This window comes from Myotis myotis, unplaced genomic scaffold (genome assembly GCF_014108235.1).
Source record: "Myotis myotis isolate mMyoMyo1 unplaced genomic scaffold, mMyoMyo1.p scaffold_m19_p_17, whole genome shotgun sequence".
Lineage (NCBI taxonomy): Eukaryota > Metazoa > Chordata > Mammalia > Chiroptera > Vespertilionidae > Myotis > Myotis myotis.
This window is the reverse complement of record NW_023416321.1, coordinates 45,439,467-45,465,623: the sequence shown is the minus strand read 5'-3', so window position 1 is coordinate 45,465,623 and position 26,157 is coordinate 45,439,467. Positions and strand designations below refer to the sequence as shown.

At 45.1% G+C, this 26,157-nt stretch overlaps 1 protein-coding gene across 1 annotated transcript; it reads right to left on the bottom strand.

The window, feature by feature from the left end:
* Positions 1–605: 605 nt before the first annotated feature.
* CDRT4 (CMT1A duplicated region transcript 4) lies at positions 606–25,971 on the bottom strand. Its single transcript, XM_036341884.1, has 5 exons — positions 25,949–25,971; positions 22,360–22,423; positions 22,019–22,140; positions 20,358–20,380; positions 606–1,048 (listed from the first exon to the last, which is right to left on the bottom strand). The coding sequence occupies exons 1-5, from the start codon at positions 25,969–25,971 to the stop codon at positions 606–608; spliced, it is 675 nt and encodes a 224-aa protein (XP_036197777.1).
* Between the last annotated feature and the right edge of the window lie 186 nt (positions 25,972–26,157).

Below are 26,157 nucleotides of genomic sequence, written 5' to 3'. Positions count from 1 at the left end.
GTTTATCTCTGTGGGGCTTCCTGTCCCTGTCTGTTTCCCCTAGCAATGCTTCTTGTTCACTCAGGTAGTGTCAATTCCTTCAGAAGCATTTGAGGACAGCTTTTTGGTTTTCCCAACACTCACAGAATCAACCTCAGCCAAAACAGCCCCCTCCTCACTGCAGGAGTGCCATCCCCATAGGGGCTCTCTGCTGAGCTCAGGCACCAGCACCAGCTAAGGAGCACCCCACTCCCTCACCTCGGAAACCTGGGATTCAGCCCACACTCCCTCCAACTGTCTCACTTTTAGGTAGTCCAATAGCTTCCCTTTGTCCCCTCCACCCCCAGCCTTGGAGGTGATACATACTTCCTGTCTCTTCAGTTACCAAGTTAATAATCCTATTCAATTATCTCTAATAAAATAACTGGTGTGACTTCTGTCTCTTGTCTGGACCCAGCCTAATTTACCCACAGTTAGGTCCCAAGCATTGATAGTGGAAACTAGAGCTTGGCTTCCCAGCCTGAGCAGGGACAAGTTCAGCCTTGAAGGACATAGTGAAACTTGTGGCAAATGAAGCTTAATTGCTGTACAGTCTTGGAGGGTTGCAGGGACTGCTTGCTAAACATTTAAATGTTTCTCTTTGCTGGCCAGAAGTGAGCTGATGGAAGCATCCTCATCAGAGGTTTTCGAGAGAAGATGATCTTGTTAAAGTTTGCAGTGGGACTTTCTCTGGAATCCATTTGAAAGGGCTCTGGGATGATGGTGGGACCTGAAGCCGATGCCGAAAAATCGCTCCACACCGACAACATGGTCTCGGACTTCGTGTCCTTGAACACCATTTTGCCAGAGGTCTTGGATGACAGTTTTCTTTTCATATGGACGATACTGGGCGTCCTGCTCTGCCTGTGAGCCCATCGGTTTTCCTCCAGAACCTGCGTGAATTCCAGTTCTCTAGCTTTGCTTTTCTCAATGAGTCTTTGCACCATCGGGGAGGTATATGTGACATAGGCCGGCCAGGGGTCTTGTTTTTCCAGCAGTTCCAGGGGAAGCCCAATGTTTTCTGTGAGTTCTACCAACAACAACAACAAAAAAAATTAGGTAATTTAGAGGCTCTCACAGAAAATAATTCAATTCTTCAAAGAAGGGGAGGGTATAGGAATTACATTTTGAATGTCTCTCGATCCTATAATAGCTGTCCCACACCTTTGTTAGGGGGAATAAAATCTAATCCAAAATTGGGAAACACAATGACATTCCATAGAGCATACTAAGTAAAGAACAGCATGGTAGTGGAGAGTAGGGAGCTTGTATCACCCAGGCTGGGTTTCAGATCTTTATATAATATCAACTTGTTTAGCTCTGAACTTCTATTGTTCGACAATAAAAATGGTTACCATAGGCTACTGTAAGGATTAAATAACATGATGTATCTAAGGGCTTGGAACAGTGCAGTTCAAGGTATGAATATACGGGCTTCTCACTTCAACTGCTTCTCTCCCACCTTAACAGCTGTGAACCTCCAACAAGTGTCTTTATTTTGTCTCTTTTTTAAAAAGTATATTTTAAAATATATTTTAATTTTAAAAAATCTTTATTGTTGAGAGTATTACAGATTCCCCCTCATATAGCAAATTGTTGATTTGATTCTCAGAATCCTTTACTGTTGAATCCCTATAAAGTATTCTTTATTTCAGTTAGTGTATGCTTAATTTCTGACTGGTCCTTTTTTATGTCTTTGAAATTCTTACTAAGATCCTTAAAAGTCTCACTAAGTCCCTTGAAGCTTTCATTAAAATCCATGAGCAAACTTATAACAATTGTTTTAAACTTTGTCTAGTAATTTTGTTGCTTCCATTTCATTTAGTTCTTTTTCTGGAGATTTCTTCTGTTCTTTCATTTGTGACATTTCTTTGTGTCTGCATTTTGTCTGCTTCCCTGTATTCAGTTCTATGTATTAGGTAGAGCTTTATGTCTCCTGGAATTGGTAGAGTGGCCTTATGTAGTAGGTGTCCTGTAGGGCCCAGTGGCTCAGCCTCCTCAGTCACCTGAGCTGAGAACTCCAGTTGCACCCCTGTGTGGGCTGTGTGCACAGTTTTGCTGTAGTTGAGCCTTTATTACTGTTGGCATCACTGGAAGGAATTGACCTCTAGGCCAAATGTCTGGGAGGACCAGCTTCAAATACAGTAGAAGATCTTCTTTGCAGGAGACACCCCTATGGAGTAGGACTTGCTTGAGTGGGGATTTTATTTCAGAGATGAAGGGGGAAGGACAGAGAGACAGAAACATCAATGATGAGAGAGAACCACTGATCAGCTGCCTCCCCCACATCCTCCACCAGTGACCCAGCCTGCAACCCCGGGCATGTGCCCTGACCAGGAATCGAATTGTGACCTCCCGGTTCATAAGTCAATGCTCAACCACTAAGCCATGCTGGTTGGGTTCAAACAAGTGTTTTAACCCTTTCTAAACCTTAGTTGCTGCATGTAAAATGATGATTAGCATAAGATCAATTTAGGGCTTTCTGTGGATTAAAAGAAAGAATTTATGTAAAGCTTTAGCACCATACCTGTCCAGAGAACTTCTGGTTTTCTAGAATTCACTAGTTTATATGTTCAATTTTGCCACCTCTGTGGCCTCTGAACAGTTAAAAGTACCATGGAGCATTTTTGTTCCCACCTGCCAATGCCCATTGAACAAGTCTCAGGTGACTTATAAGAAGTTTCCCAGGAAATGCTGATGATGTTGGTCAGGAGACCACACTTTGAGAACCAACACTCTGGGGAAATGCTCAAACTTTCATGAGCACTAGAATTACCCAGAAAGCTAGCTAAAGCACAGAAGGCTGGGTCCCACCCCAGTGGATCTGATTCATTAGGTCTGCTTTGGGGATCTGAGAATTTGCATTTCTCACTAACTCCCAGGTAATTTAGCTGGTCTGAGGACCATAATCTGAGAATGCCTAGTTTAGACTGAATAATGATTCTAAACTTTCTTTAGCTGACTTGCTCATGTGTGAAACACTCCCCTGAAATAAGCAATTCCCAGATGTTCCACTCTTTATCCTTCTACTCAAGGAAGCTTTGTGAAATACAAGTGAGTGTGTTGTAGACAAGAGCAGGCTCAAATTTCACTATCTTTATAAAGTGATTTATTTACAAATGTTAGCATGTTATTATAACAAAAGATAGAATCTTAGATATTCATTCATACTTTTTTTGATTAATTAAATCTTTATTGTTCAGATTATTACATTTGTTCCTCTTTTTACCCCCCATAACTCCCCTCCACCCAGTTTCCACCTCACCCTCCTCCCTCACTCCCCACCCACTGTCCTCATCCATAGGTGCACGATTTTTGTCCAGTCTCTTCCCGCATCCCCCTCACTCCTTTCCCCCCAAGAATAGTCAGTCCACTCCCTTTCTATGCTCCTGATTCTATTATAATCACCAGTTCATTCTGTTCATCAGATTATTCACTTGATTTTCAGATTCACTTGTTGATAGATGTGTATTTGTTGTTCATAATTTGTATCTTTACCTTTTTCTTCTTCTTCCTCTTCTTAAAGGATACCTTTCAGCATTTCATATAATACTGGTTTGATGGTGATGAACTCCTTTAGCTTTTTCTTATCTATGAAGCTCCTTATCTGACCTTCAATTCTGAATGATAGCTTTGCTGGGTAAAGTAATCGTGGTTGTAGGTTCTTGGCATTCATCACTTTGAATATTTCTTGCCACTCCCTTCTGGCCTGCAAAGTTTCTGTTGAGAAATCAGCTGACAGTCGTATGGGTACTCCCTTGTAGGTAACTGACTTTTTTTCTCTTGCTGCTTTTAAGATTCTCTCTTTGTCTTTTGCTCTTGGCATTTTAATTATGGTGTGTCTTGGTGTGGTCCTCTTTGGATTCCTTTTGTTTGAGGTTCTCTGCTCTTCCTGGACTTGTAAGTCTATTTCTTTCACCACGTAGGGGAAGTTTTCTGTCATTATTTCTTCAAATAGGTTTTCAATATCTTGCTCTCTCTCATCTTCTGGAACCCCTATAATTCTGATGTTGGTACGCTTGAAGCTGTCTCAGAGGCTCCTTACACTATGTTTGTATTTTTGGATTCTTTTTTCATTTTGCTTTTCTGGTTGGGTGTTTTTTGCTTCTTCATATTTCAAATCGTTGACTTGATTCTTGCGATCCTCTAATCTGCTGGTGGGAGTCTGTATAATATTCTTTATTTCAGTCAGTGTATGCTTAATTTCTAGTTGGTCCTTTATCACAACATTGAGGGTCTCATTAGATTTCTTGTAGGTCTCATTAAGTTTATCAGCAGTTTCTAGAAAATTCTTGAAAAACCTTAAAAGTGTGGTTTTGAACTCTATATCCAGTAGTTTTCTTTCCTCCATTTCTGTCATTTGTGTCCTTTTTCTTTGTCTACGCATTTTTTATGCTTCCCTGTGTTGATAAAGTGGTTTTCTGTGCTAAGTGTCCTCTAGGGCCCAGTGGTTCAGCCTCCCCAATTACCTGAGGAGGACACTTTTGGTGCACCCCCTTGTGGTCTTTGTGCACAGTCTTGTTGTAGTTAAGCCTTGATTGTTGTATCACTGGGAGGAATTGACCTCCAGGCCAATTGGCTGTGAGAATCAGCTGTGTCTGCAGTGGGAGAACTTCTGTGCTGGAGACACCCCTCAAGGGCAAGACTTGCTTCAATGGGGCTTTGGTGCTCACTGAGTCTGCTCCCTGAGTGTGTCCTTTATGGTTCCATGGAGCTGAAAACTGGATGGCCCCACTCTGACCTCTGGGTACACTGGCTCCTGGATCTCTAGGGAGGTGCTAATCTAGCCTCTGCCTTAGGCTATCCAGCAAAAGCCTCCCTGCAGGGCTTTGGCGAGGCAGGTCCCCCAGGATCAACAGGGCGGGGCTAGCAGTTATGGCTGCTCTCAGAGGCCCCACTTCTCAGTGTCCCGGTAATTGCTGCAAGCCCCTCTGAGAGAAAGCTGCCCTCGAGTTCTGACCGATGCCAGACAGTCCCGTTTCTCCCATATGAGTCTGGGTCCCCAGAGACTCTCCCAGAACTGGAGCTCAGAGCCTGAGACTCCCTCCCAATTGAAAACAACAACCGCACCCTCAGCCGCCAGCCTGCTCCGTGTGCGCCTCCGTACCTTAGTATTTTACTTCCGCACTGCACCTCCTCTGAGTCTCGGTATGCTTTTCTCTTTCCTTCTAGTTGTAGAATTTCCACTCATCCAGCCTTCCTGTGGTTCTGGATGATGTCCGTTCTGTCTTTTAGTTGTAGTTTTGAAGTGGTTGTGCGAGGCAGTGTGTGTTTACCTATGCTGCTGTCTTGGTTTCTTCCCATACTCTTTTTTTTTTTTAAGCTAGCTTTTGTCAAACCTCTGATCCAGGCCTGACAGAGTTCCTTTTTTGTCTTAGTGAAAATCTTTCATGACAATACATTCTTAGGAGAATTCAGTGTCATTTTTCTGAGGCTAGGGAAGAAGTAATGCTCAAATAGTCCTCTAACCTTGAGAGTTTCACATAGTCATTAAAAAAAAAAATTGGAAGTGAAAGCATCTTACTTCTTCTAAGACCTACCATGGGATCTCAGAATATCAGTGCATCATTCCAAGTTCCCAGTAGTATAGAGTATGACCTCCAGGGTCCCCCAGCACACACTTTTCTACCTACAATGGGAGAGAATGTTTGGCTTATTTTCCATATTTGTAGAGCTGGTAGGAATGTGTTTTTACTTCATCTCATATGTTCAGTAGGATTACTCAATCATGCCAGATGGTGAAAAGAAAACTGTCTTCAGTTGGTGGTATTTGGGGAATTTTGGATAATTCCCTTTGTCCTTCCTGCTAAGTTTCTAGTTAATGAACCCTGAAGCCTCAATGAAGTCCAGTTATTAGTAAACTGTTTGTTTCAATAGTAATCTACAATTGTATAAGTCACCATCTTGCTCAAAACCTTTCACCATATATTTCTGGACCCTATAGTAGCCCTCTGGCCAGTAGCACAATTCTAGAAAATGGCAAGTTTGTCTCCTACCTGCTGATCCAGGAATGAGGAAACTAGAAAACCAAAGGAGGGCATGTTTGAGACAGCCTTAGAATGTATGGGGAGGATTTGTTAGAAAATAAGAGGAGACAAATAATTGACATTAAGTCTGAAGACAAGCTTTAGGCTGTGACAAAGATTCCATTCTCTCTGTGATGAAATGTAGACCAGCAGTCTTCAGATAGAAACAACCTTGATTGGAGGGCAGGAGACACAACACTGATGTGGTTTCCGTGTTTCTCTCTCAGACACAAGGCCCATGATCCATCCACTGGGTTTTCAATCCCAGCTCCTCCCCATCCCTACCCCATCCAATCTCTTATCCCACCATGTCCAGCATCCAGTCTGATATGCTGGGTGTGACCTAAATAAATTCAAAGGAGTGGCACTTGCCTGGAACCTAACATGAATGTGTGACCTTGATTATGATCCTTAACTTCTTTGGACTTCTGTTATCAAAAAAAGGTGAGGATGAGGAGAAATTCCTGTCCTGCTTCTCTCATAGAGGCACTGCTGTTATAATTAAATATCTGGAAATAAAAGTGCTCTAAACCAGTGATACCTCAACTTTGCTGCACATTGGAATTACTAGGGAACCTTTAAAAATTCAAATGCCTGATTCCCACCCACAATATTGTGATTTCACTGGAATGGGATGCAACACAGGCATCAGAATTAAATTCTTAATGCTAATGTGCAACACAACTTGGGAACTGCTGTTTAAAATCTAAACCAAAAAACACTGAAGATTTATAGGATATTTGCTATTTAAGAAATGGGAAGCAGATCCAGGTCATTCCAATCCTCTGGCAATTCTAAAATACATTTTCATTCAAGAATGCTTTGTTATATATAGTCAGTACTGCATATCAGTGACCTTTAAATATTTAAGGACCATGGAGCATTTCTATCACCACCTGCCTGTTCTGGAATTGACTTAGATTAAAAAAAAAAAAAAAAAAAAAAAAAAAAAGCCAGTACCTTAAAGCACTAAGCTAAGAAAACTGTGGCTGTGAATGATATTCTCATGCAAAGCTCATCTCACCCTCTGTGGCCACAAGCTGCCTCCTTATCTCAGGAACCATCTTACAAAAGGACTTTGTGGTTTCCAAGCAGGACTGATGGATGAATGCACCAGCATAAGTCAACCCCACTCAAACCGTTAGCCCCAATAATGCTATGGAAGTAGTGCCATTTGCAATCTCATGATAGGCAAGACATTATCTTAACCCAGTGTTTCCTAAGCTTGTCCCATAGAATGCAAGAATATCTCAGGATAGTAATAGGTGTTAGATAAAGGGGGAAAACTATCCATGGTGGGGATTACCCTATATGACCGCATTAGTTGTTTAATCCGGGGCACTATCGACATAGTCTATGGCAGCCGTGGGCAAACTACGGCCCGCAGGCCGGATTCGGCCCGTTTGAAATGAATAAAACTAAAAAAAAAAAAAAAAGACCAAACCCTTTTATGTAATGATGTTTACTTTGAATTTATATTAGTTCACACAAACACTCCATCCATGCTTTTGTTCCGGCCCTCCGGTCCAGTTTAAGAACCCATTGTGGCCCTTGAGTCAAAAAGTTTGCCCACCCCTGGATGGTGTGGTGGGCTATAAGTTTAGCAGATCTGTCCTCAGTCAGGTAAGTTTAAAAACTGACATGTTAAACAAATTCCTTTAGTGCAGGGTTTCTCAGAGCTGTTACTATGTTGACTTGCTCTGTAATCTCCAAAGGTAGATTGATTTGTAGCAGATGAAATGTAGCATCCCTAATCTCATTTGACCAGAGGACCCTTCATTCAGTCATGCACTCATTCATGGAACAAGTAACCAGAAAAACATATGTGTGGATTCTGAGGTCTTTCTCCAGCCCTTGTTTCCAAACTGTGAGCATCAGAGAATGTTATGATATAGGAGGATGGAAGGATGAACTTGCTCAGGGAGTAGCTGAGTCCTTGATGGCTCACTTCCTCTGAAATCCATCTCGGAAGGTTGGTCCCTCAAAAGTGTCTATACCCAGAAGAACAAGACAGCATGAGGGCCTAGTGCTCCATCAGAAACCAGACTTATTTCCCTCTGTTGGCCTCTCTCCTCTCTTCTCTACTCCAGTCTTCAGCTGCTTTGTCTTGCTGTGTCTCAGCTCTCACTTTTTCCTCAGCCATACCTAAGAGTCTTGTCTTGCCCCAGAAGGACAACCACATTATCTGAAACAGGAAGCTGATGCAGTTTTGTTTCACCCCGACACGTCCCTTCAACCTCTCATTTCCTCCCCTTCCCTATTTCTTTGTCTGACCTCTGGCTGCTCCTCATTTATTTTTGGCTGAAGAGGAAGCTGCCACTTAGGCCAGAAGACTTTTCTCTACGATGCAGAGCAATGTTCCTGGTATGAACCAGCCTGGCACAGGGCCAGTGTGTTCTTCTTGGGAGTCTTCATCCCCAGTGCCCCCCACCTTACAGGCTACCCATAGGCTCTGACCACTGCAATTAGACCTAGGAAAGCACAGTGCTCACCACAGACTCCCCATTAGCCCCACCGTATCACAGTTGTCTTCACCTCTTTACCTTGCCCCCAATCCCATGGAAGCTATGGAAACTCTTGCCACGGTCCCACCTCCACCTGAAGGCTCTGAGGGTGCCCACAGGCAATGGTTTGATGTGCCTTTAGCAGCACTGATGTTGGGAAGCACTGGGAACCTTAGAACTGTTTAGACAGAGGGAAATGGGGATGGAGAGGGGTAAGATGGTCTTTCAGAAAAGAAGAGTTCTCTGGCCCCTCCTTATGCTGCCCTCTTCTCATCCTCATTGCTGCCCTTCCCTAAACGCACACACACTCCAAGGAGAGGAGGAACAAGCCCATTCTTGCACTCTGTTAAAAAGTCAAGTTGCACATGAAGGGCATCTTTAGTAGTTGTGAGCATGTTCTAATACAGACCATGTCTCTTTCTGGGGGAGCAATTGTCTCTAACCACATCTTGGGCAGGGAGGTGGGAATCTAGTCAGAAGTGCCATCTTCTTTCTCATAGAGATCTGGCCTCATCAATTCACCATTTATGGTGGGTGGGAGGGGCACACCCTCCTTGTGGATATGATTCTGTATGCTATGTATTTTCTTGGAGAATTATGTGTATACCTTGAGAGACACAACAGTGGAGAGAGAGTTCAAGTGTCTATGACCATGCAGCATCAATTCATTCATCCATCCATCCATGCATTCAAAAATCTATATTGGTGGGGGCCCTGCTCCCACACAAAACACATCATGAATTCTCCACACTAACCTCTTGCTTTGACCCCAAGCAAGAGGTGCTTCTCAATGTCAAGATTCCACGAAGCAGGTTTGTTTCCCATACCAACAATTCAAAAAGAATAATCCATGTCTTCTTTGTCATCAGAAAAAGGAGACACATCTTTGTACATAGGTCAAAACAAGTCATATTAGTCACTCTTCAGACGGGTGTTGGTGTTCCCATGTGCTAGCCAATGCAGCAGGTACTGGGAACACAGAGCAGGAGGAGGCAGAGCCTTGATTCAAGGAGCTTGCAGCCCCAGTAAGGGACAGACTCAGCCTGCATGGGGAGGATGTCAAGAAACAGGTTCAAGAAGAGAAATTTGTGCTGGTGAATCTTGAAGCACAAGAGCATGATGGGCAGTGGGTGCTAAATGTCCGCCAGCCTCAGTGTTTTCAGATCCTGAGTGAAGTCCTTCTTTGCTCAGTGGCCACATTTTCATCCAGTATGCAATTCACATGGGCTGTTTCCCAACGGTATATTTCTGCATCTGAACTATAATGTTGAGTGGGCTGAATAAATGCTTTACACATTCACCACAGGAAAAAGTACTGAGCATTGTATACCTATCAAGTACAAATATGAATTTAATTTTATACTGATCCAAGGAATATCAAATCATAAATATCAAAATTCCCATTTTAAGATGTAATATGAAGATCCATTAGGCATAAAGCATATGGCCAGATGATCTATAGATCAAGTTCAAAGTTTAAAATGAACATTTCAGAACAAGCCAAAAAGGCACAATTGGAGGAGAGCCCCTCAGCCTATCCTCCTGCAGACAGTTTGGGAAGCAGTTTGCTCTAATGGCCAACAAGTAGGAAATACATAGAGAAACAGGCATTGAGAAGTGGCCCTGCAGACCCATGTTCAGAAAACTGGACATGACAGATGTTAGGTGACGTCTGCTCAGAGGCCTTCCCTCTGTTGACAGCTAGCTCCTGAGCAATGAGCCCATGAAAGTGCATGGCCTCTCGTGTCTAATCCATCAGGAAAAGGAAGTCCTGCTCCCTGGAACAATGGGGGCATTGTGCACCTAGAGAAGCATGGGGAGACAGACAGGCATTTCCCAGGACTTGCCTCAGCCAATGGACCAGGCCACCCCCTCCTTTAAAATGCTAAAAGCACTAGCAACTCAGGCCAGTGTCTGTTTTGAAGAAGGTGATTTGTATTTGAGACTTTGCCCAGAAGCAAAGAACTAAAGTAGCTGCCTTCTATAGAATTCAGTCATTCCATTAGCATATTGACACGGTGTCCTCAGTGTCATACAGTTACCCAAGTTGATGCCCAACTGTGAGAAAATCCATGCATTGCACATTGCACCCAACTCTTGGCTAACAGATATCCTCCAAATATCTATAATAATCTATAATAATAAAAGCATAATATGCTAATTAGACCAGACAGCTGAAGTCTTTCTGGACAAAGCTGCAGCGGCTGCCAGGGCCAAGGGCAGGCAGCTGCAGTGGCCAGCAGTGGCAGCAGCAGTAGGGTGATGGGGGCAGCGCCTTCCCCTGATTGGCCCAGTTGCCTCCCGCAGAGGGAGGCCAGACTGCGGCTTAGGCCTACTCCCCACATCTAAGCCATCAGTAGGACATCCCCTGAGGGCTCCCAGACTGTGAGAAGGGGCAGGCTGGGCTGAAGGACCCCCTAACCCCACCCAGTGCATGAATTTTGGGCTTCTAGTGATTAAATAAAAACTCCTAATGGTTAGAGATGAGTGTTCCTGAGATGAACCACAATCCAAATAAATCACCTCCTGAAAATCAAGAGTTAGCACTTTGCCCTGAATCTTTTTTAAACAAAAGAAAAGTACATCATTTGGGGATGAATCAAAGCAAGGAAAGCTCTGAAGATGGTACTCAACCTGTTGAAATAGAAAACGGAGTGAAGGAGATGATCTCAATGCTGTGCATTGACAACTCTCTCCAATGAGCGGAGCCCTACCCTCCTCCACCTGTGCCCCTGGCAGACCAGGGGGAGAAGCCAGAAGAAACCATCTCCCCTCCTAGAAGAGCAGTTCCTGTGAGTGCCATGTCAGAGAGGGCCAGGTGCATTTTGCTGTATTTATTTGTACGTGTTCTCATAACTGAAGTTATATTTCAGTGTGGTAGAAAGTTTGGAAAAGGTTGTTTTTTTTATCTTGTAACCTTGTTAAGAATTGCTCAGTAGGTGCCTGTGTACTCTCCTGGCTCTTACACAGCCATGGTCACCAAATGCACATATCCTTTTGAATCCATCATTTCTGCTCTAGCATTATATTTTCTCATGTTCCTAAAGTTTTTCATAATTATTCTAGAGGCTATTTAATAATCCATCCAATGAAGAACCAACATTAATTGTGTCTCCATTGGGGAATTTTACAGTGTTTCCAATTTTAGCTGCTATAAGTAATAAACTGTGTCTTTTATAATGAAAATTGACCAGCACTCTTACCCTATTTATAAACCTCTGTATAGCAAGGTGCTTGGCAAATGTTGGCCACCGATGGTTGCTAGTCTCCCACAAAATTCAGTATTGCCAAAGCCACTGCCCCTCCCCACCAAGAGGTGGGTAGTGTCTTCAGTGTTCCCCTGTCTTCATGAACAAGAAGCAGCGAGGGTATTTGCTGCATTCGTTCCTAGGAGTCCTCCCAGCTCCAAGGCCTACCATTCACTAGAGCACAGCCTGTAGTGATGAGGTCAGACACTAAAATGAAATCTGTAATGCTCTCAGCACCAGTGTGAGGTAGACTTCAGGCAGGCAAGCTGGAGCAATAGCCTTATTGCACTCCAGTCATAGGAGGACCAGGGAAGAAGTGAAAAAGAATCAGCTCCCTGTGGCCAAGACCAGGGAATTGCCCCCAAAAGTATCTTACACACTTGGATGCTTTGTTAAAATTGTATGTGCCAGCAAAGAACTAACAATGGGATCAATGAAAAATACTATCTGAACTTCAAGATTTGGTGCCTAGAACTCATGCTGTAGGAGCCAAGTGAAGGTCACCCAACAAACTCGCCAAACAGGAGATGCAAAATTATCCAGCCAATTGTCAAGACATGGTGTGTGATGCTTGAGGGGACCAAAGAACCATGAGGAGCAAAACAATTTCCTACAGAAGCATGAGCCACTTAGTGAAGGGGCCACTGGTCTCAATTCCCCACCCCAGTCCCCAACTCTAATGAAGCCATTCCCATAGCGTTGCTCCCAATAAAAATCATTGGTGCTCTTAATGAAATCCCTGGGCCATCAATAAATTGTCAAATTGTGTCTCATATTTTCTATCAAGAAAGCAAGACAGTGTGGAAAAGATCCTTCTAATGTTTGCAAGTTTCCTGCCACACTGTGTAAGGGACAGGGCACCATGGGCTTGGAAATGTCCATATTTGTTCTCTGAGAAGTGAATGGATAAAAAGGGGGGCTCATTGGCTATGTAACTCAATGAGAGTGGCCCCTTTTGTTCCTGTTCACTCAGCAGTCTTCTGAGAATTGATATATCAAATAGCACGTAGGTATATGTCCCATTATAAATGATTACATTGGCATCCTAAATTATTAATCATTTTCTTTTTAGTTTGGCCAAAATTAATCACTTCCCAAAAGCTTTACCTCTGTGCCTTCAGTACCACTGAGATCTGGATAATTAACCAAAATATATTACTTGGAACCATCTTTCTCCTAAGAGATTCTTATTTCCAAAAGCTTATTAAATAAGTGTTGCCTTTTCATCAAATTTAAATCTGTTCAAAACGAAGCTCAGTATTGTCCACACACACACTTCTACAAACATCTCTGCCTTCACACCTGCTTCTGTCAATGGCATCACCATCCTTCCTGACCCTCAAAGTAGAAACTTAACTCCTCCTTCCCTCTTGTATCCCGAGTTCAGAGTCCATGCCCCAGATGGATCTTCTGACTCCTCTATTCTCTTTCCCCATAGTTTATCCTCCACATGACTACTGCAAGAATTATCATTTATAAATATATTCATCCATTCATTCAATAAATACTTACTGAACAATTATACTGTGCCAAGCACTACACCAGGCATACATTCTAAGGAGAGAAAACCAACTGAGGAAAATCTGATCATGTCACACTTCTGGTCAAAACTTTCTTACTCTCTATTGCCTGTAAAATAAAATGCACATTCCTTAGCAAGACCCTTCAAAGTGTAGTCCTAGGAAATTTCCCAATCTTGGCCCCTATCACCACACCTCATACACACACACACACACACACATACACAGCCACACATGTACACTTGACAGCCCAGTGACTCTGACACCCCATCACCCCACCCTCACCAAGCTCTCAGGCCTTTACTTCTTGGCATGTCCTGTTGCCTTTGTCCTCAATTCTCTTCTTTCTCCCCACTCCTAAGGAACTGCATGTCCTCCAAAACCCAGAGTGCAGCTCAACCACTCGGAAACCTTTCCTAAACCTCCCCCGAAAAGACGCTGTTCTTCCCTGTGCTCTCAGAGGAAGACAAAAATAACTCTAGTATAAGTATCATTCCACATTATGTTAAGAAAATTGTCAGGGAACAAAAAGTGTGGGATTTCTTTGGAGTTTTGAGCAAACTGTTAAACTGAATCCAAAATCTGAAAAGCTAAGGATAAAAGCTGCAATTTGGAGACACCACTACCTCCATAGAACCCTGAGACTTTCTGTCAAGAATGCTTTGTCAGATCATCACCAAAGGGACTCTTTCCCCCTGGTCCCCACAGGTCTCTCAAGGGAGTGCTATTTGCCCCTTCACAGCCTCTAGGTTTCTGGACCCCAGATGGGTACTTATCCCCCATCTTCTCACTGCCATTCTCAAACCATCTTTCTTTCTGCTTCTTTGAAGCTCATGCCACCCCCTCATCCACCTGTTTTCTGCCAGCTTCTGCCCTGTGGTTCTTACCCTTAGTCACTGACAATTTTACCGCCTGGTAATGGCCTTCCTTGGCACTTTTACTCCGACCAGCATTGGTGGTTTCATCACCATCCCATAAATGATTCATATAAATCCTTAGCCCAACCTTTCTTGACCTACTCACTTCCATTAAAATGGGGACAATATAGCAACTAATACATGTCTTCCTCTCAGTCTCTGCCACCCATTCCTGTAGTTAGTCCATTTTTCTCATCATTACCAATATCTGCATGTATCCACAGTCTCAGCTGTGAGCACCCCATTCTCTTACCACCTCTATCCTTCCGACTCACTCCCTCAAGTAGCTCCCAGTCTAGCAATTCCTCTATTTCAACCCACTAATTCTGCCTTCCTCTCTCAGTCACTCCTTCATGCCCTCATTTCCTGCTTTATCCTGTTTAAATTCCATGGTCTCTCCTTATAATCTCTTGCAAATGACCTTAAACCCGCATATCCTGCCCCTACCATATTTGCATGACCAGGCCCAGTACTAGTGAAACCCAACTGTTGGGCTCTCCTGAGTGTGACCTCAGCAGCTGAACATGCTGGGAGAAAAATGCACCCACTCTATTGTCTCACAGAGAATGATAATAACTACAGTTCTTGTGACATGTTCCTGTGGGTAGAGTCTAAGCACCTCACCTATATTAACTAACTTAATCCTCACCAAAACCTTATGTATTAGATGCTATATTACCTAATTTTATAAGAAAGGAGACTAAAGTCCATAGGGATGTTAAATAGCTCATCCAACATCACTCAAGGTTTTCACTCAGGCTGTCTACCTACAGAATCCTTTTGCTTCTTGCTTCTCTAAAAGTCAGTCAACACAACTAGCCCAAACTACTATCCCCCTTTCCAAGTCTTTTCACTTTCCCACTCCCTAAATAACTATTCCAAACCACCTCAGCACCTTCTTCTCCCTCTCTCTCTCAGCTGATATCCTTGCCTCGCCCACCTTGGGGAAAAAAAGAATTCATCAGGAACTCCTGTATCTCTCCCCACCACCACACTGCTTTCCTTCCCACTATGATGTGCTTATTCTTATCAAAGAATGTTTCTCCATTGCAACTCAGGCCCCTCCAAGATGCAATGGCCCTGGATATAGTCAATCACTCTCATGTTCTTCAAACATTTTCCTACTTGTTTCCAGATACCACTTACACGTATGTTCCTCCCACGCCACTCACCGCCCTTCTTCTCAGTCTCTATTGATGATTTCTGAGCTCCCTTTTTTTTTTTTTTTTTTAATTTTCACCTGCCCCCAGGGTGACATCAGTCAGTTCTATGGCTTTACATCTCATCTATTTGGCAAATCTTAATTCTAGCCTGATCCTTTCCCCAAAGTTCAAACTTATATATCGAACCGCCATCCATACATCTTCATTTGTATAGTATCTAGGATGTCAAACTTTTCATGGTTTAAACTCTTAACCTTACTCCCTAGTATGTTCCTTTCCAGTCTTTTCCATTTCAGAGAGAGATGCCATCATTCAGCAAATTGCCTCATTCAAAAATCTGAGTTGTCTTTGATTTCTCTTGCTTCTTCACTTAGCATAGTCAATCCATTATTCTCCCCCCACCTTCTTCTACCATTATTTAACTTCTCTACATTGCCAGTCTTATCCAAGATATCAACATCTACTCATTGGACTACCAAAGACCTGCTAGGTGGTCTTACTTCCACTTTTTTCCCTTTCAATGCCTTCTTTACAGAACATCCAGAGTGATAAATTTTAAACAAAAATCAAATTAAATCCTCCTGCTGCCAACACTCCACAGACTTCCCATTCCATTTAGGATGCAATGCAAATTCCTTACTTTGGCCTACAAACCCAGCCAAGGAGTTGAGTGGCTCCTTTCTGTCCTTGTAGCCTCAGTTGGTGCCATTCCCATCATTCACCACATCAGCCTCCTTGGTCTTTCTTGCCTTCTCACACACACCAAGTTCATTCCCATGTTAGGGACCTTCTCCAGCAGGTCCCTCTGCCTGGATGTGCGTTTCCCTTATCTTCGCATGGATGGTTCCTTCTTATAAGTCATCCTGAATGTGAACTCTTCAGTGAGGCCTTTCATGACTTCCTAAAGTAGCTGCCAGTTGCTATCACATCTTTTATTTTCATTCTCTGCATAGCACTATTCCTGCTGGCATTCCTTACGATTTTCTCATTTGTTTATTTCCTCTTAACCAACTAGAAGGTAAGAACAGGGATCTCATTGATCACATTCATTGCTCTGTCCTCAGGCACTTGAATCAGAACCATTAGATGAACAGGTGTTACTGCAATTGCCAGAGCAACTTCCCCTGGGATTGCCAAGGGTTTCTGGGAATCCAAACTTTGGGCAGCCACACACTTGCACAGGGAACCGTAGACTAGCTGGCTGACAGTAGCTGCTAGTGATGAAGGTCAACTGGCAGAGGTGGATGCTACCCTAATATACATGAAAAATAAATATAAATAATGGGATGGCCTGGATTCAAATCCTAGCACTGTCACTTACTGCTTTTAAGTGGGCAAATATCTCTCTCTTTCTCTCTTTCCCTCCCTCCCTCTAGGATTTAGCTTTCCCATCTGTAACATGGGAACAACATGCCTCCTTTGCAGGAAGACTGTAAAGACTGAATGACTGAATACGACCCTGCCTGTGAAGTGCCCAGAAGAGCAACAGATAGGGACTTAGAGCCACAGCAGTCAAGGATCGCAAGTAAAGTGCAGCCCTATCTGATACGGAAAGTTCCTGGGGCCTAAATGTACTGAATTCAAACTCCGCTTTTCTTCTGAACCTCCATGTCCATCCTCACTGGTCCAGTCTGTGCTCCATTCCCACCAGACTTGGCCAGGTCTTACCACCATCAGATGCAGCACCCAGGGTACCTGCCACTTGCTGTTTTCTTCCCTCAGAATGACTGTAAATGTACTCGTGTGGCCCCTGCTCTCCAGTCCCTTTCTCTCTCCTTCCAGAACTGCTCCTATGACTGTCCTTAGGGGAGGCCGGCCAGCCCTCTAGGTAGGCTTATCCATAGCCAACGTTCTCCCCCACCGCCCCCAGGTGTCATCTACTCAGGACTGCCCATCTCTCTCTATTTCTCTCTCTCTCTCTCTCTCTCTCTCTCTCTCTCTCTCTCTCTCTCTCTCTCTCTCTCTCTCACTGTTTCTTAAGGATTGAAGTAAGATAATTAGATTCCAGCCACAAGTTGTCTACTTTCAGGACTAATTATGGTCCAAACCAAGGCCAGACTGACTTGCCTGGTTCTGATCTCCTCTAGGGCTCACTTCTGGCTGGAAGCTTTGGTAGGTCCCTGGTGAAGCTCATTTCACTATGTTTCTGAGAAACAGAATGAAGGGGGTCTGGCAAACTATAAATATAATGGCAAACTGGCAAACTATAAATATAATGTCACTATTATGGATTGTTTTGTGGGAAATGGATAATTAAATATATAGGAAACTATTGCCTATGGTTTCAAGAGAAAATAACAATTATCAATTTCCCTGGAGGCCAAGAAAGAGGCCTTTTGAAATTGAGGAGCGATATTCAGTATATTCTAGGCACAAATATACTCAGGTGGTATACAGTGAGACATAACTGCTAACCATGTAGGAAATAGGTGTGGGCAGCATGCCAGGAGATTTTGAAGTCCTGATAAAAAGAGTTTTTGTTGAGTCAGAAGTCCAATCAAACAACAAGGGCTGTGATGTGTCTCATTGGCACAGCCGTGAGATGCACAGAATCCTTGGAAATCTGGGAACAGCCCTTCACAGAGTGTGTCCTATCGCATGGCTGCCCTCACCCCAGCAAAAGCCTGGCCTTTAGTGTCCACCTATGGGTAGCATGGCAGAAACCTAGCTTGCTCCTTGCTGCCCTTGTGGTGTTTCTGTGCTGTTATTACATATGTAGCTCAATATCTCAAGAGGGCAACTAGTAAGAGAACTAGCCAAAGTTCCTGATAAGGAAAAGTTGCAAATTAAATAATTGTTTGAACTTTGGAGGAAAGTGTAGCATAAAATTAAGAGCATGTGTTCAGTACAGGCCAACTGCTTCTTAGCTGTGTGAGTGGAGATGAGATGCTTAAACTTTTGAAGTCTTATTGTTCCCAACTATAAAATAGGGACAATAACAAGAACTATCCATGGGTTGCTCTGAGGATTTTTGTCATGAGATAATTCACATAAGGCATTGAGAGCAGGGCCTGGGTGTGTGGTGAGAGCCCGTCGGTTAACTGCTGTCAACATTAGTATGTAGGACTGTGGTATCCTCCACAATGTCAAACAGCCGGTCCAACTTTCAGGCTGGAGCAATTAGTAACAGAATGCATCCCACCAAAAACAGGTTAAAAAGTGAAGATCGAGAAAGAGACTGGAACAGCAGGTGTCAGAAGATGGACTCGGGGGACCCTGAAACACAAATACTACCACACTGCTGCCCCCACATCTCACTACCCTACCCTGTCCGCCCCACTTTGCAGATCCAAACAACCCTCTGTATACCACTTATACCCTCTGCTCACAAAGCACACCCTCTGCAGAGCATTATTGACCTTGAGCAGTTTGAGGCATCTGTGTTCCCTTGTAGACATGTGTCCACATGCACATGTAACACAGAGCACTGAATGGGACATATGAATGTTCTCTGGGATGAACCACACACCAGCATGCACAAACATGTGAGCACACACACACACACACACACACACACACACACACACCCTGTGTGACTAACTCGAGTCAGCAGCCATGTCTCCCATGCAGCCTCCAGCATTGACACCCCCATCCTAGCTGAGTTCTATGTCTCTTCTCAGGTCTCTGCAGCCTGCTCTAAAATGACTTAATGAGTGACACTGGGCCAAGAAGTCTCGCCAAATTCCTACTGTGAATAATCTGGAGACTGAGGAATGCAGGCAGTGTTAAAGGGGATGTGGGATGGAGCATGGGACTTAGAGTCAGAATTGCTTTTGAAATCCAGCTTCACCTATTTATGTCTAATCTTGAGGCAATTTTTAAACTTTCTGAACTTCAGTTTTCTCATATCCAGGATGAGAAACACCCTGCCTCAATAGATGTTTTGATAATCCTGTTGATTCAGATAAAAGCACTTCATGACTGCCCTGGTTGGGGGGCTCAGTTGGTTGGAGCATCATTCCCTGCACCAAAAGGTTGTAGGTTTGATTCCTGGTCAGGGCACATACCTAGGTTGCAGGTTCAATCTCAAGTGATCGATGTTTCTCTGAGAAGTCTTCTGGATGCTAGGACAACAAAGCTCCAAGGAGTGGACACGGAACTCGCTCCCTCTGCCCATCATGGCCACTGGCTGGTCAGAACTGCTTGGCAGCCAGCCCGCAGGCTGCACAGGCTCCACAGCAGCTGGGCTCACGGTGCCTCAAGGAGGCAGCCTCCAAGATGGCCCTATTGGTTCACCTCCTGGTGCTCACATGCTTATGAAACGCTCCCTTGAGCAGCAGCTCACTTCTAACAAATACAATACGCAAAAGTGCCAGGATGCTACTTCTGAGATTAGGTTACAGAAGTTTGGCTCCCATCTTGAACTCTCTCTCTCCCCCATTTCATTCATTCTGTGGGAAGCTATACGATGAGCTTCCCTCTGGAGAAGCCAGCATACCAGGGGACTGAGGGAGGGTTCCAGACAACAGCCAGGAATGGAGGCCCTTCATGGAGCAGGCTGTGAGGACTTGATCTCACCAATAATTATGTACGTGTGGAGTGGAGCCTCCCCGAGCTGAGCCTCCAGGTGGGACCACAGCCCCAGCCAGAACCATGCCCATCTTTCCTGCAGACAGAGGCACAGAGCAAGTCACACCCAAATTCCAGGCACAGAGAAACTAGGACAAACGTTTGCTTCAAACAACTAGTGTGGGGTAATTCATTACACCAGACCCTTACCTGACATTCAGAAGAAACTCCTGCCACGAGGCTGCACAGCGAAGGGCTTTGCACTCTGCCAGCGGTGGGAGCCACTCCACTGAGTAACCACTCCTCTCACTCACCCTCACTCCCCCACTCCTCTCACCCCATCTCTACAGGACAAAACCGTTGCTATTGAGAGGAGAACACAGAGTTATAAAATAGCAAAAAATGAAGCCGTTGTCAATTTTGAAGCAGCCATCTTGAAACAGCAGACTTACTCACTCTGCCAAAGGGGTTGGGACTGGAGGGAGGGATGGGACAAAGTGTGAAGGGGATGCAGAGATGGTGCTAGGGTGCTTGCTTTGCACATTACCTGAGGAGCACAGGAAGCTGAAATTTTAATGGTTTGTTTTAAAACCAAGTAAACATACCCTTAGCATCAAAATGACTTTGTGAAAGCAGCCAGATCAAATGACAAGTTCTCTCGGGGAACTGTTTTATCCAACCCCACTATGTAAATACTAGAGGCCTGTTGCATGAAAAGATTCATGCAATAGGCCTTCCTTTCCCCTGGCTGCCGGCACCGGTTTCCCTCTGGCACCCGGGACCCAGGCCTTCGTTCCAGCTGGAGCCGCCTTCAGTCTTCGCTCTGCCACTTCACGCCTATGTTTGCAAATTAACCACCATCTTTGTTGGCAGTTAATTTGCATATCTTGCTGATTAGCCAATGGGAGGCATGGTGAAGGTACGGTCAATTACCATGTTTGTCTATTATTAGATAGGACTATATGGGCTCCACCCAGAGCCTGAGGTCAGGGTTGCCACTGACCTTCCCTTCCTGCTGTGCCTGCACAAGCTCACACATGCATATGTGCGCGCACACACACACACACAAACACCATAAAAGGGGCTCTGGGGTCTGAGAGCACAGGGGAATGATGTGAGTTTCAAGGCCACTGTCAACCCCATGCCATACTCGCATTTGGCTGAATGGTGCTGGCCGGTGTGGCTCAGTGGGTTGAAGTATCATGCCATACATTGAAAAGTCGTGGGTTTGATCCCAGTCAGGGCACATACCTGTGTTTCAGGTTTAATCCCTGGTTGGGTCATGTATGAAAAGGCAACTGATCAATGTTTCTCTCCCTTCCTCTCTCTCTCAAATCAATAAAAACATGTCTTTTGGTGGAAAAAAAAAGGGGCTGAACAGCACCTGTGCAGAGGCTGGAGCTTCACCAAAGACTCCACAGATGCCAGTCATCATGGGTCCCAGTGTGTCCCTGAATGGTCCTCAGCCCAGAACATTGGATGAAGAAGCTGTTTGCTATGCGAAGTGGAAGAAAAGAGCACCATTCTCTTTGAAATGATTCTATTGGTTTCCTGAAGTTCTCGGTGTCTTTACAGCCATTGATTTATCAACACTTACAGGGGAGACTGTCTCTAATGAGTTGTGCCATCATTGATCATCTTGCTCAGCAATAAACCATAGCAGTAGGTATAGGCGACCACAGTCTCCAACCAGCACGGTTCTGAGAGCTTCAACCAGCTATCCTGGGGACAGGTCTTTCCAGCCTGACTTTCTATCCCTCGTGTCATTAGACCATCCTGGGCCTCAGTTTCCTCCTGGGTAGAATGAGGATTCGGGTTTGCCACCCTCAGCTCCATCAGGCTCTGCCCTCCTGGCACAGCAGGCCCCGCCCTCCTGGCACAGCAGGCCCCAGAAACTGGATGCACTCACATTGCCAGGACCCACCAAATGAATCCCTCGGAGCCCAGCTCCTGGGTTTATACTGCAGAGAAAACACTGCAAGCCCGACTGCCAGAACTGGGCTGGCTTTCGGTCCCCACCACATTTCAAGAGGAAAGCTGACTTTTGCTCTGAAGGGTGGAAATGCGAAAGCACAGTGAGAGTTCTGAGTGGGGCCCACAGAGCCAGGCTCACAGTCTCTCCATCCACCACATGGAATTCCAGACACTGAAGGCGCCCAGCAGGCCGGCTTCCACTGCCTGCCAGCTGCCATAGACCCGGGTCTGTCCTTGCAGCTTCAGCGTGGAGCCAGAAATCTGGAAGAATTTAACACCCGCTGGTTCAGACACAGGAAAACATTGTTCCAAGTAAACACTGGAATCCTCCTCATCACCCAGGAATGTGCAGCCAGCAGGGCTGAGATCAGCAGCGGCTCTGCCTGGACTGCGGCCTGGGAGGGCCGGGGACTCCAGAGCTGCTTTCTGGCTGAGCCACAGTCAAGGCTGGGAGGTCAGCACATGGGCTTTTCCCCTTACAGCCACGATCCCACAGGAGCCCACGGGACCCAACCTGTATGCAGCAGCCGCAGGGTCCTTAACCCTGGGAAAACAGCAGGCACCTCCCGGTAGAGCTGAGCGGGTCAGGATGTCTGGGACTCTGGGCTCCTTGGCCTGCGGCAGGCTGTGAAGGAAGCATTTTTCCTGCAGGAAGAAAGGGGCTCTGTGCGCAGGGAGGGTACAGGGAGGGCACAGGGCCTGCACCAGAAGACGTGTGTGTGATGGGCTGTGGCCACCAGCGGCCATGGTGCCTTGAGGGAGACCTAACTCACTCCACCTCTCAGAGCCAGGAGCCAGGCCACAGCGGTTTCCTCTGCCTGGAGAGCAGAGAGCAACACTTGAATCATCAGGGGCCACACGATGGGCCCCAGAAAAATGTTACCCCTCAAGTCGCTGTGTCATTGTGTTCCTCTGCCTAACCCCCCCGTGCCCCCCCCCCCCCCCGCACAGGCATGAGCTGAATTGTTAAAGGATTCCTACAGTCAAAACAAAACCCTGCAGGTTAGGAAGAGCTCCCCAAGAATGCAGAGTCCACAGGTGGCTGCTTGGCCAAAGGAGCTCCAAGCAGAGCCCTTGCAGGGCTGCCCAGGAGCAAATCCAGGGACAGCCTTTCTCTGACTCAGCACAGCTCTCACCTCAGCATCAGCCCTTAGGGGTCCACAGAGGTGCTTTTAATTCACTAATTTTTATGCAGATTTATCAAGTGCCTCCTAAGAACCAGGAAAGCCAGAGGGACAGCATCCCTCCTCTCAGGGAGCATGGGTTCTGGACAGGGGTCCTCAGGGTGGTCTGAGGGCCAGCAGCAGCAGCATCATGGAAGCATGTTAGAAATGCATTTTCTCTGGTTCCACCCTGGCCTACATCATACACTCTGGGGTGGGGCCCAGGGACTGTATTTCAACATGCCCTCTTGGTGATGCTGATGCCTTTGAAAGTTTGAGAAGTAAGTTTAAGAATCACCCAACCTAATCTGTGGTCTCCTCACTGGAGAACAGAAAAGCAGAAAGGTTAATGGTTTGCTTCAGGCACGTCATAGAAATGGTGCGTTAATATGCCCCTAGATTCAGAACAGCTGTGCCAAACTGTGATGTCACTGGAAATGTTGATTCAAGTTTCAGAAACACTTCTTCACGTTGGCCACCTTTTACTGGTGGTTTCTGAGCAATCAAACAAGTGGGATGTCTTTCAGCTTGTGCCTCGTGGCTTCATTTAAAGGCTACTTTGAGAAGATGGTTGTCTTTGGGGTGTCCTCCTCACCTAATTCTTGGTGGGCATCAAGGAGATTATACCAACCGATTTTCTAAGTTGATTTTTAAATGAAAGTACCAACTGATGAAGTAAAATCTCAGTTGTCCATTCAGCAAATGTCTCTAATGTTGCCAAACCCAGTTACCTACTTTGCTTTTACCACCCAGCTTGTCTGGCCTATTGCAGCGATGGAACCTCCGGCCACTATCCAAACCCCTCTTCCCCCAGGTCCATCCCTCCCCCTCTGCCTGGGGTCACCACCTCACTGCCTGTTCTTTCAGGCTCTTTGCTGGTTCCTTCTCCTCTGCTCCACTTCAGTCTGGGTGCCCATCTCTTCCCCAGGGCACCCCCTCTCAGGGTGACCTTATTACTGTGCCATGCTCCCACACAAGTCTCCAGCCAAGGACTCATATCTGAACTCTAGGATTGCATAACAAATCCCCAACAGGATAGCTCTCCTTGGATATTGACAGTGTCTCAGAACTACTCTATTGCACACACACACACACACACACACACACACACACACACTCACACACTCCACACCTGCTTCTTCATTGGTCTCCCACGTTTTATTAAACAGCACAACCAACACACCATTTGACAAAATAGGAGTCTTTTTCAACTTTCCTTCATCCTCAAAATCCAATTTATCATCAAGCCACGTCAACTCAGCCTGCAGAAATACAGTATCTTAAATCTATCATCTTCTCTACATTCTCCTCTGATGACAACTGCTACTACTACTACTACTACTACTACTACTACTACTACTACTAATGGCTCACAGCATGGGTGCCCATGTTTTACATGTATTAACTTGTTGAACTTTCCCAATACACACATGAGTTAAGTATTACTTTGAGACCCTCTTACAGAGGGTAAAATTGAGGCAAATAGAGTCTCAGTGACTTGTTTGTTAAAAGCCACACATCTCTTGTAGTGAAGCCAGGGTTGGTAGTGGGCAGTTGGCGCCAGGACCCATGTGACTAGACTCCATGGCCAACACATAGGGTTCACACAGGAGGAGGGAGAGGACTGCAGGGAGAAATTAGTTTGTAAACAAAAGTGGAAGTCAAACCATGAAGGCCCCACCTTGGTGTGCTGTGCTCCCTGTTTCCTCACCTGGAGCATTCATGCTGAAGAGTTACTTCAGCTTGGGCACTGTGGTGACTGCTGAATGGCTTTAGGCAGGGAGCAGCATTGTCAGTTTTGGCTTTTTGAAAGCAGAGACCTATAACTATCCACCAAGGACTTGTACAACTTGATGCTGGAAATCAATTGCCCAGCCAAAAATTCTATTTCCCCCACTTTGTATCTAGGAAGTCTTGTGTCTGAGTTCTGGCTACCTGCAGACCTTGCTCCAATGTGACCCTTCATTCTCTTTCTTTCTCTGTTCATAAACTTGAAGTAAAGGAATCCAAGTTCCCAGGAGATTACAAAACCACACAATGGAAGGAACCTGGATCCCTGAACCACCACATGGCACTTGACCACAAAATACCCAATTGAATTATACTTCTATTGTGTGAAGTCCCTGATATGTGGGTGGTTATTTGTTACAGCATCTGGGGATACCTTAATAACCCCTATGGCCTTGCTATAATAATGGACTGGAGGCCAACAAGGTTGGAGGATAAAAGTCAGTAAATAAGCTCCTTGCCAACTGGGGGAAAATATATGAGAAACTGAACCAAATGAAGGACAGTGAAAATGAACATAGGGGAACAGAATGCGATCACAACTAACTATAGGGATAAAGGAGAGACAGGGGTCTAGGTCCTAGACTCTAGGATGATACTCAGGTCTCTGAGATGGGTGATGGAGAAGAGCAACAGAGAAGATCCAGTGTGGAAAAAGAGGGCTTAGCTTCACTTGGGGCATTGTAGAAAATCCAGGAAGTGTGCCCAATGAGCAATTGGTCATATGAATTTGTTATCCAAGGAAATGGCCATGGTTATAGGAATAGAATTGGTTAATAGTGAGGACAAAGATCATCATATACCTCATTTGCTTAAAATGAGTTGAGAAAGGACTGATACTTGAACCAGGACTGGGTGGAATCCACCAGAGAGAAGGATGTAGTATAATAAAATTATTTTAAAAAATTGTTTTGTCTTTGCTCTCTTCCTGGCACAGAGCTCCTAAAACCTTTGAGATGTATGTCTTTTGTATGCTAATGATATAGCCATGGAGGACTCCTGGATAGCTTCAAATGAGGCCTGTGGCCAGAAAGACCAGCTGTGTGATTCAAGGGCCCGAACTTTTGGCCCCATCCCAACCACCATGGAGGGGAGGGGATGGAGATTGAGTCACTCACCTGTGATCAATGATCTGATCCATCGTGGCTACATACTGAACCTCCATAAAATTCCTGTAAACTGGGGTTCAGGGAGCTCCCTGGCTTGTGGACACATGGCTGTGCTGGGAAGGTGACATGCCTGAAGGGGCATGGAAGTTCTGTGCCACCCTGTCTCTTCCATGTGGCTCTTTCTGACGTGCAGCATTTATAACAAATTGGTGAACCTG

Bases quoted from the DNA above. Each gene is read 5' to 3' on its own strand.
- CDRT4 (XM_036341884.1), bottom strand. From the start codon at position 25,971: ATGGATCAGATCATTGATCACAG. The intron at 22,141-22,359 runs GTAAGGGGAAAA...AAATTCTTCCAG, and splicing joins GCTCCTGTGGGATCGTGGCT to ATTTCTGGCTCCACGCTGAA. The intron at 1,049-20,357 runs GTAAGTCTGCTG...TGTTGTTGGTAG, and splicing joins CAACCCCTTTGGCAGAGTGA to AACTCACAGAAAACATTGGG.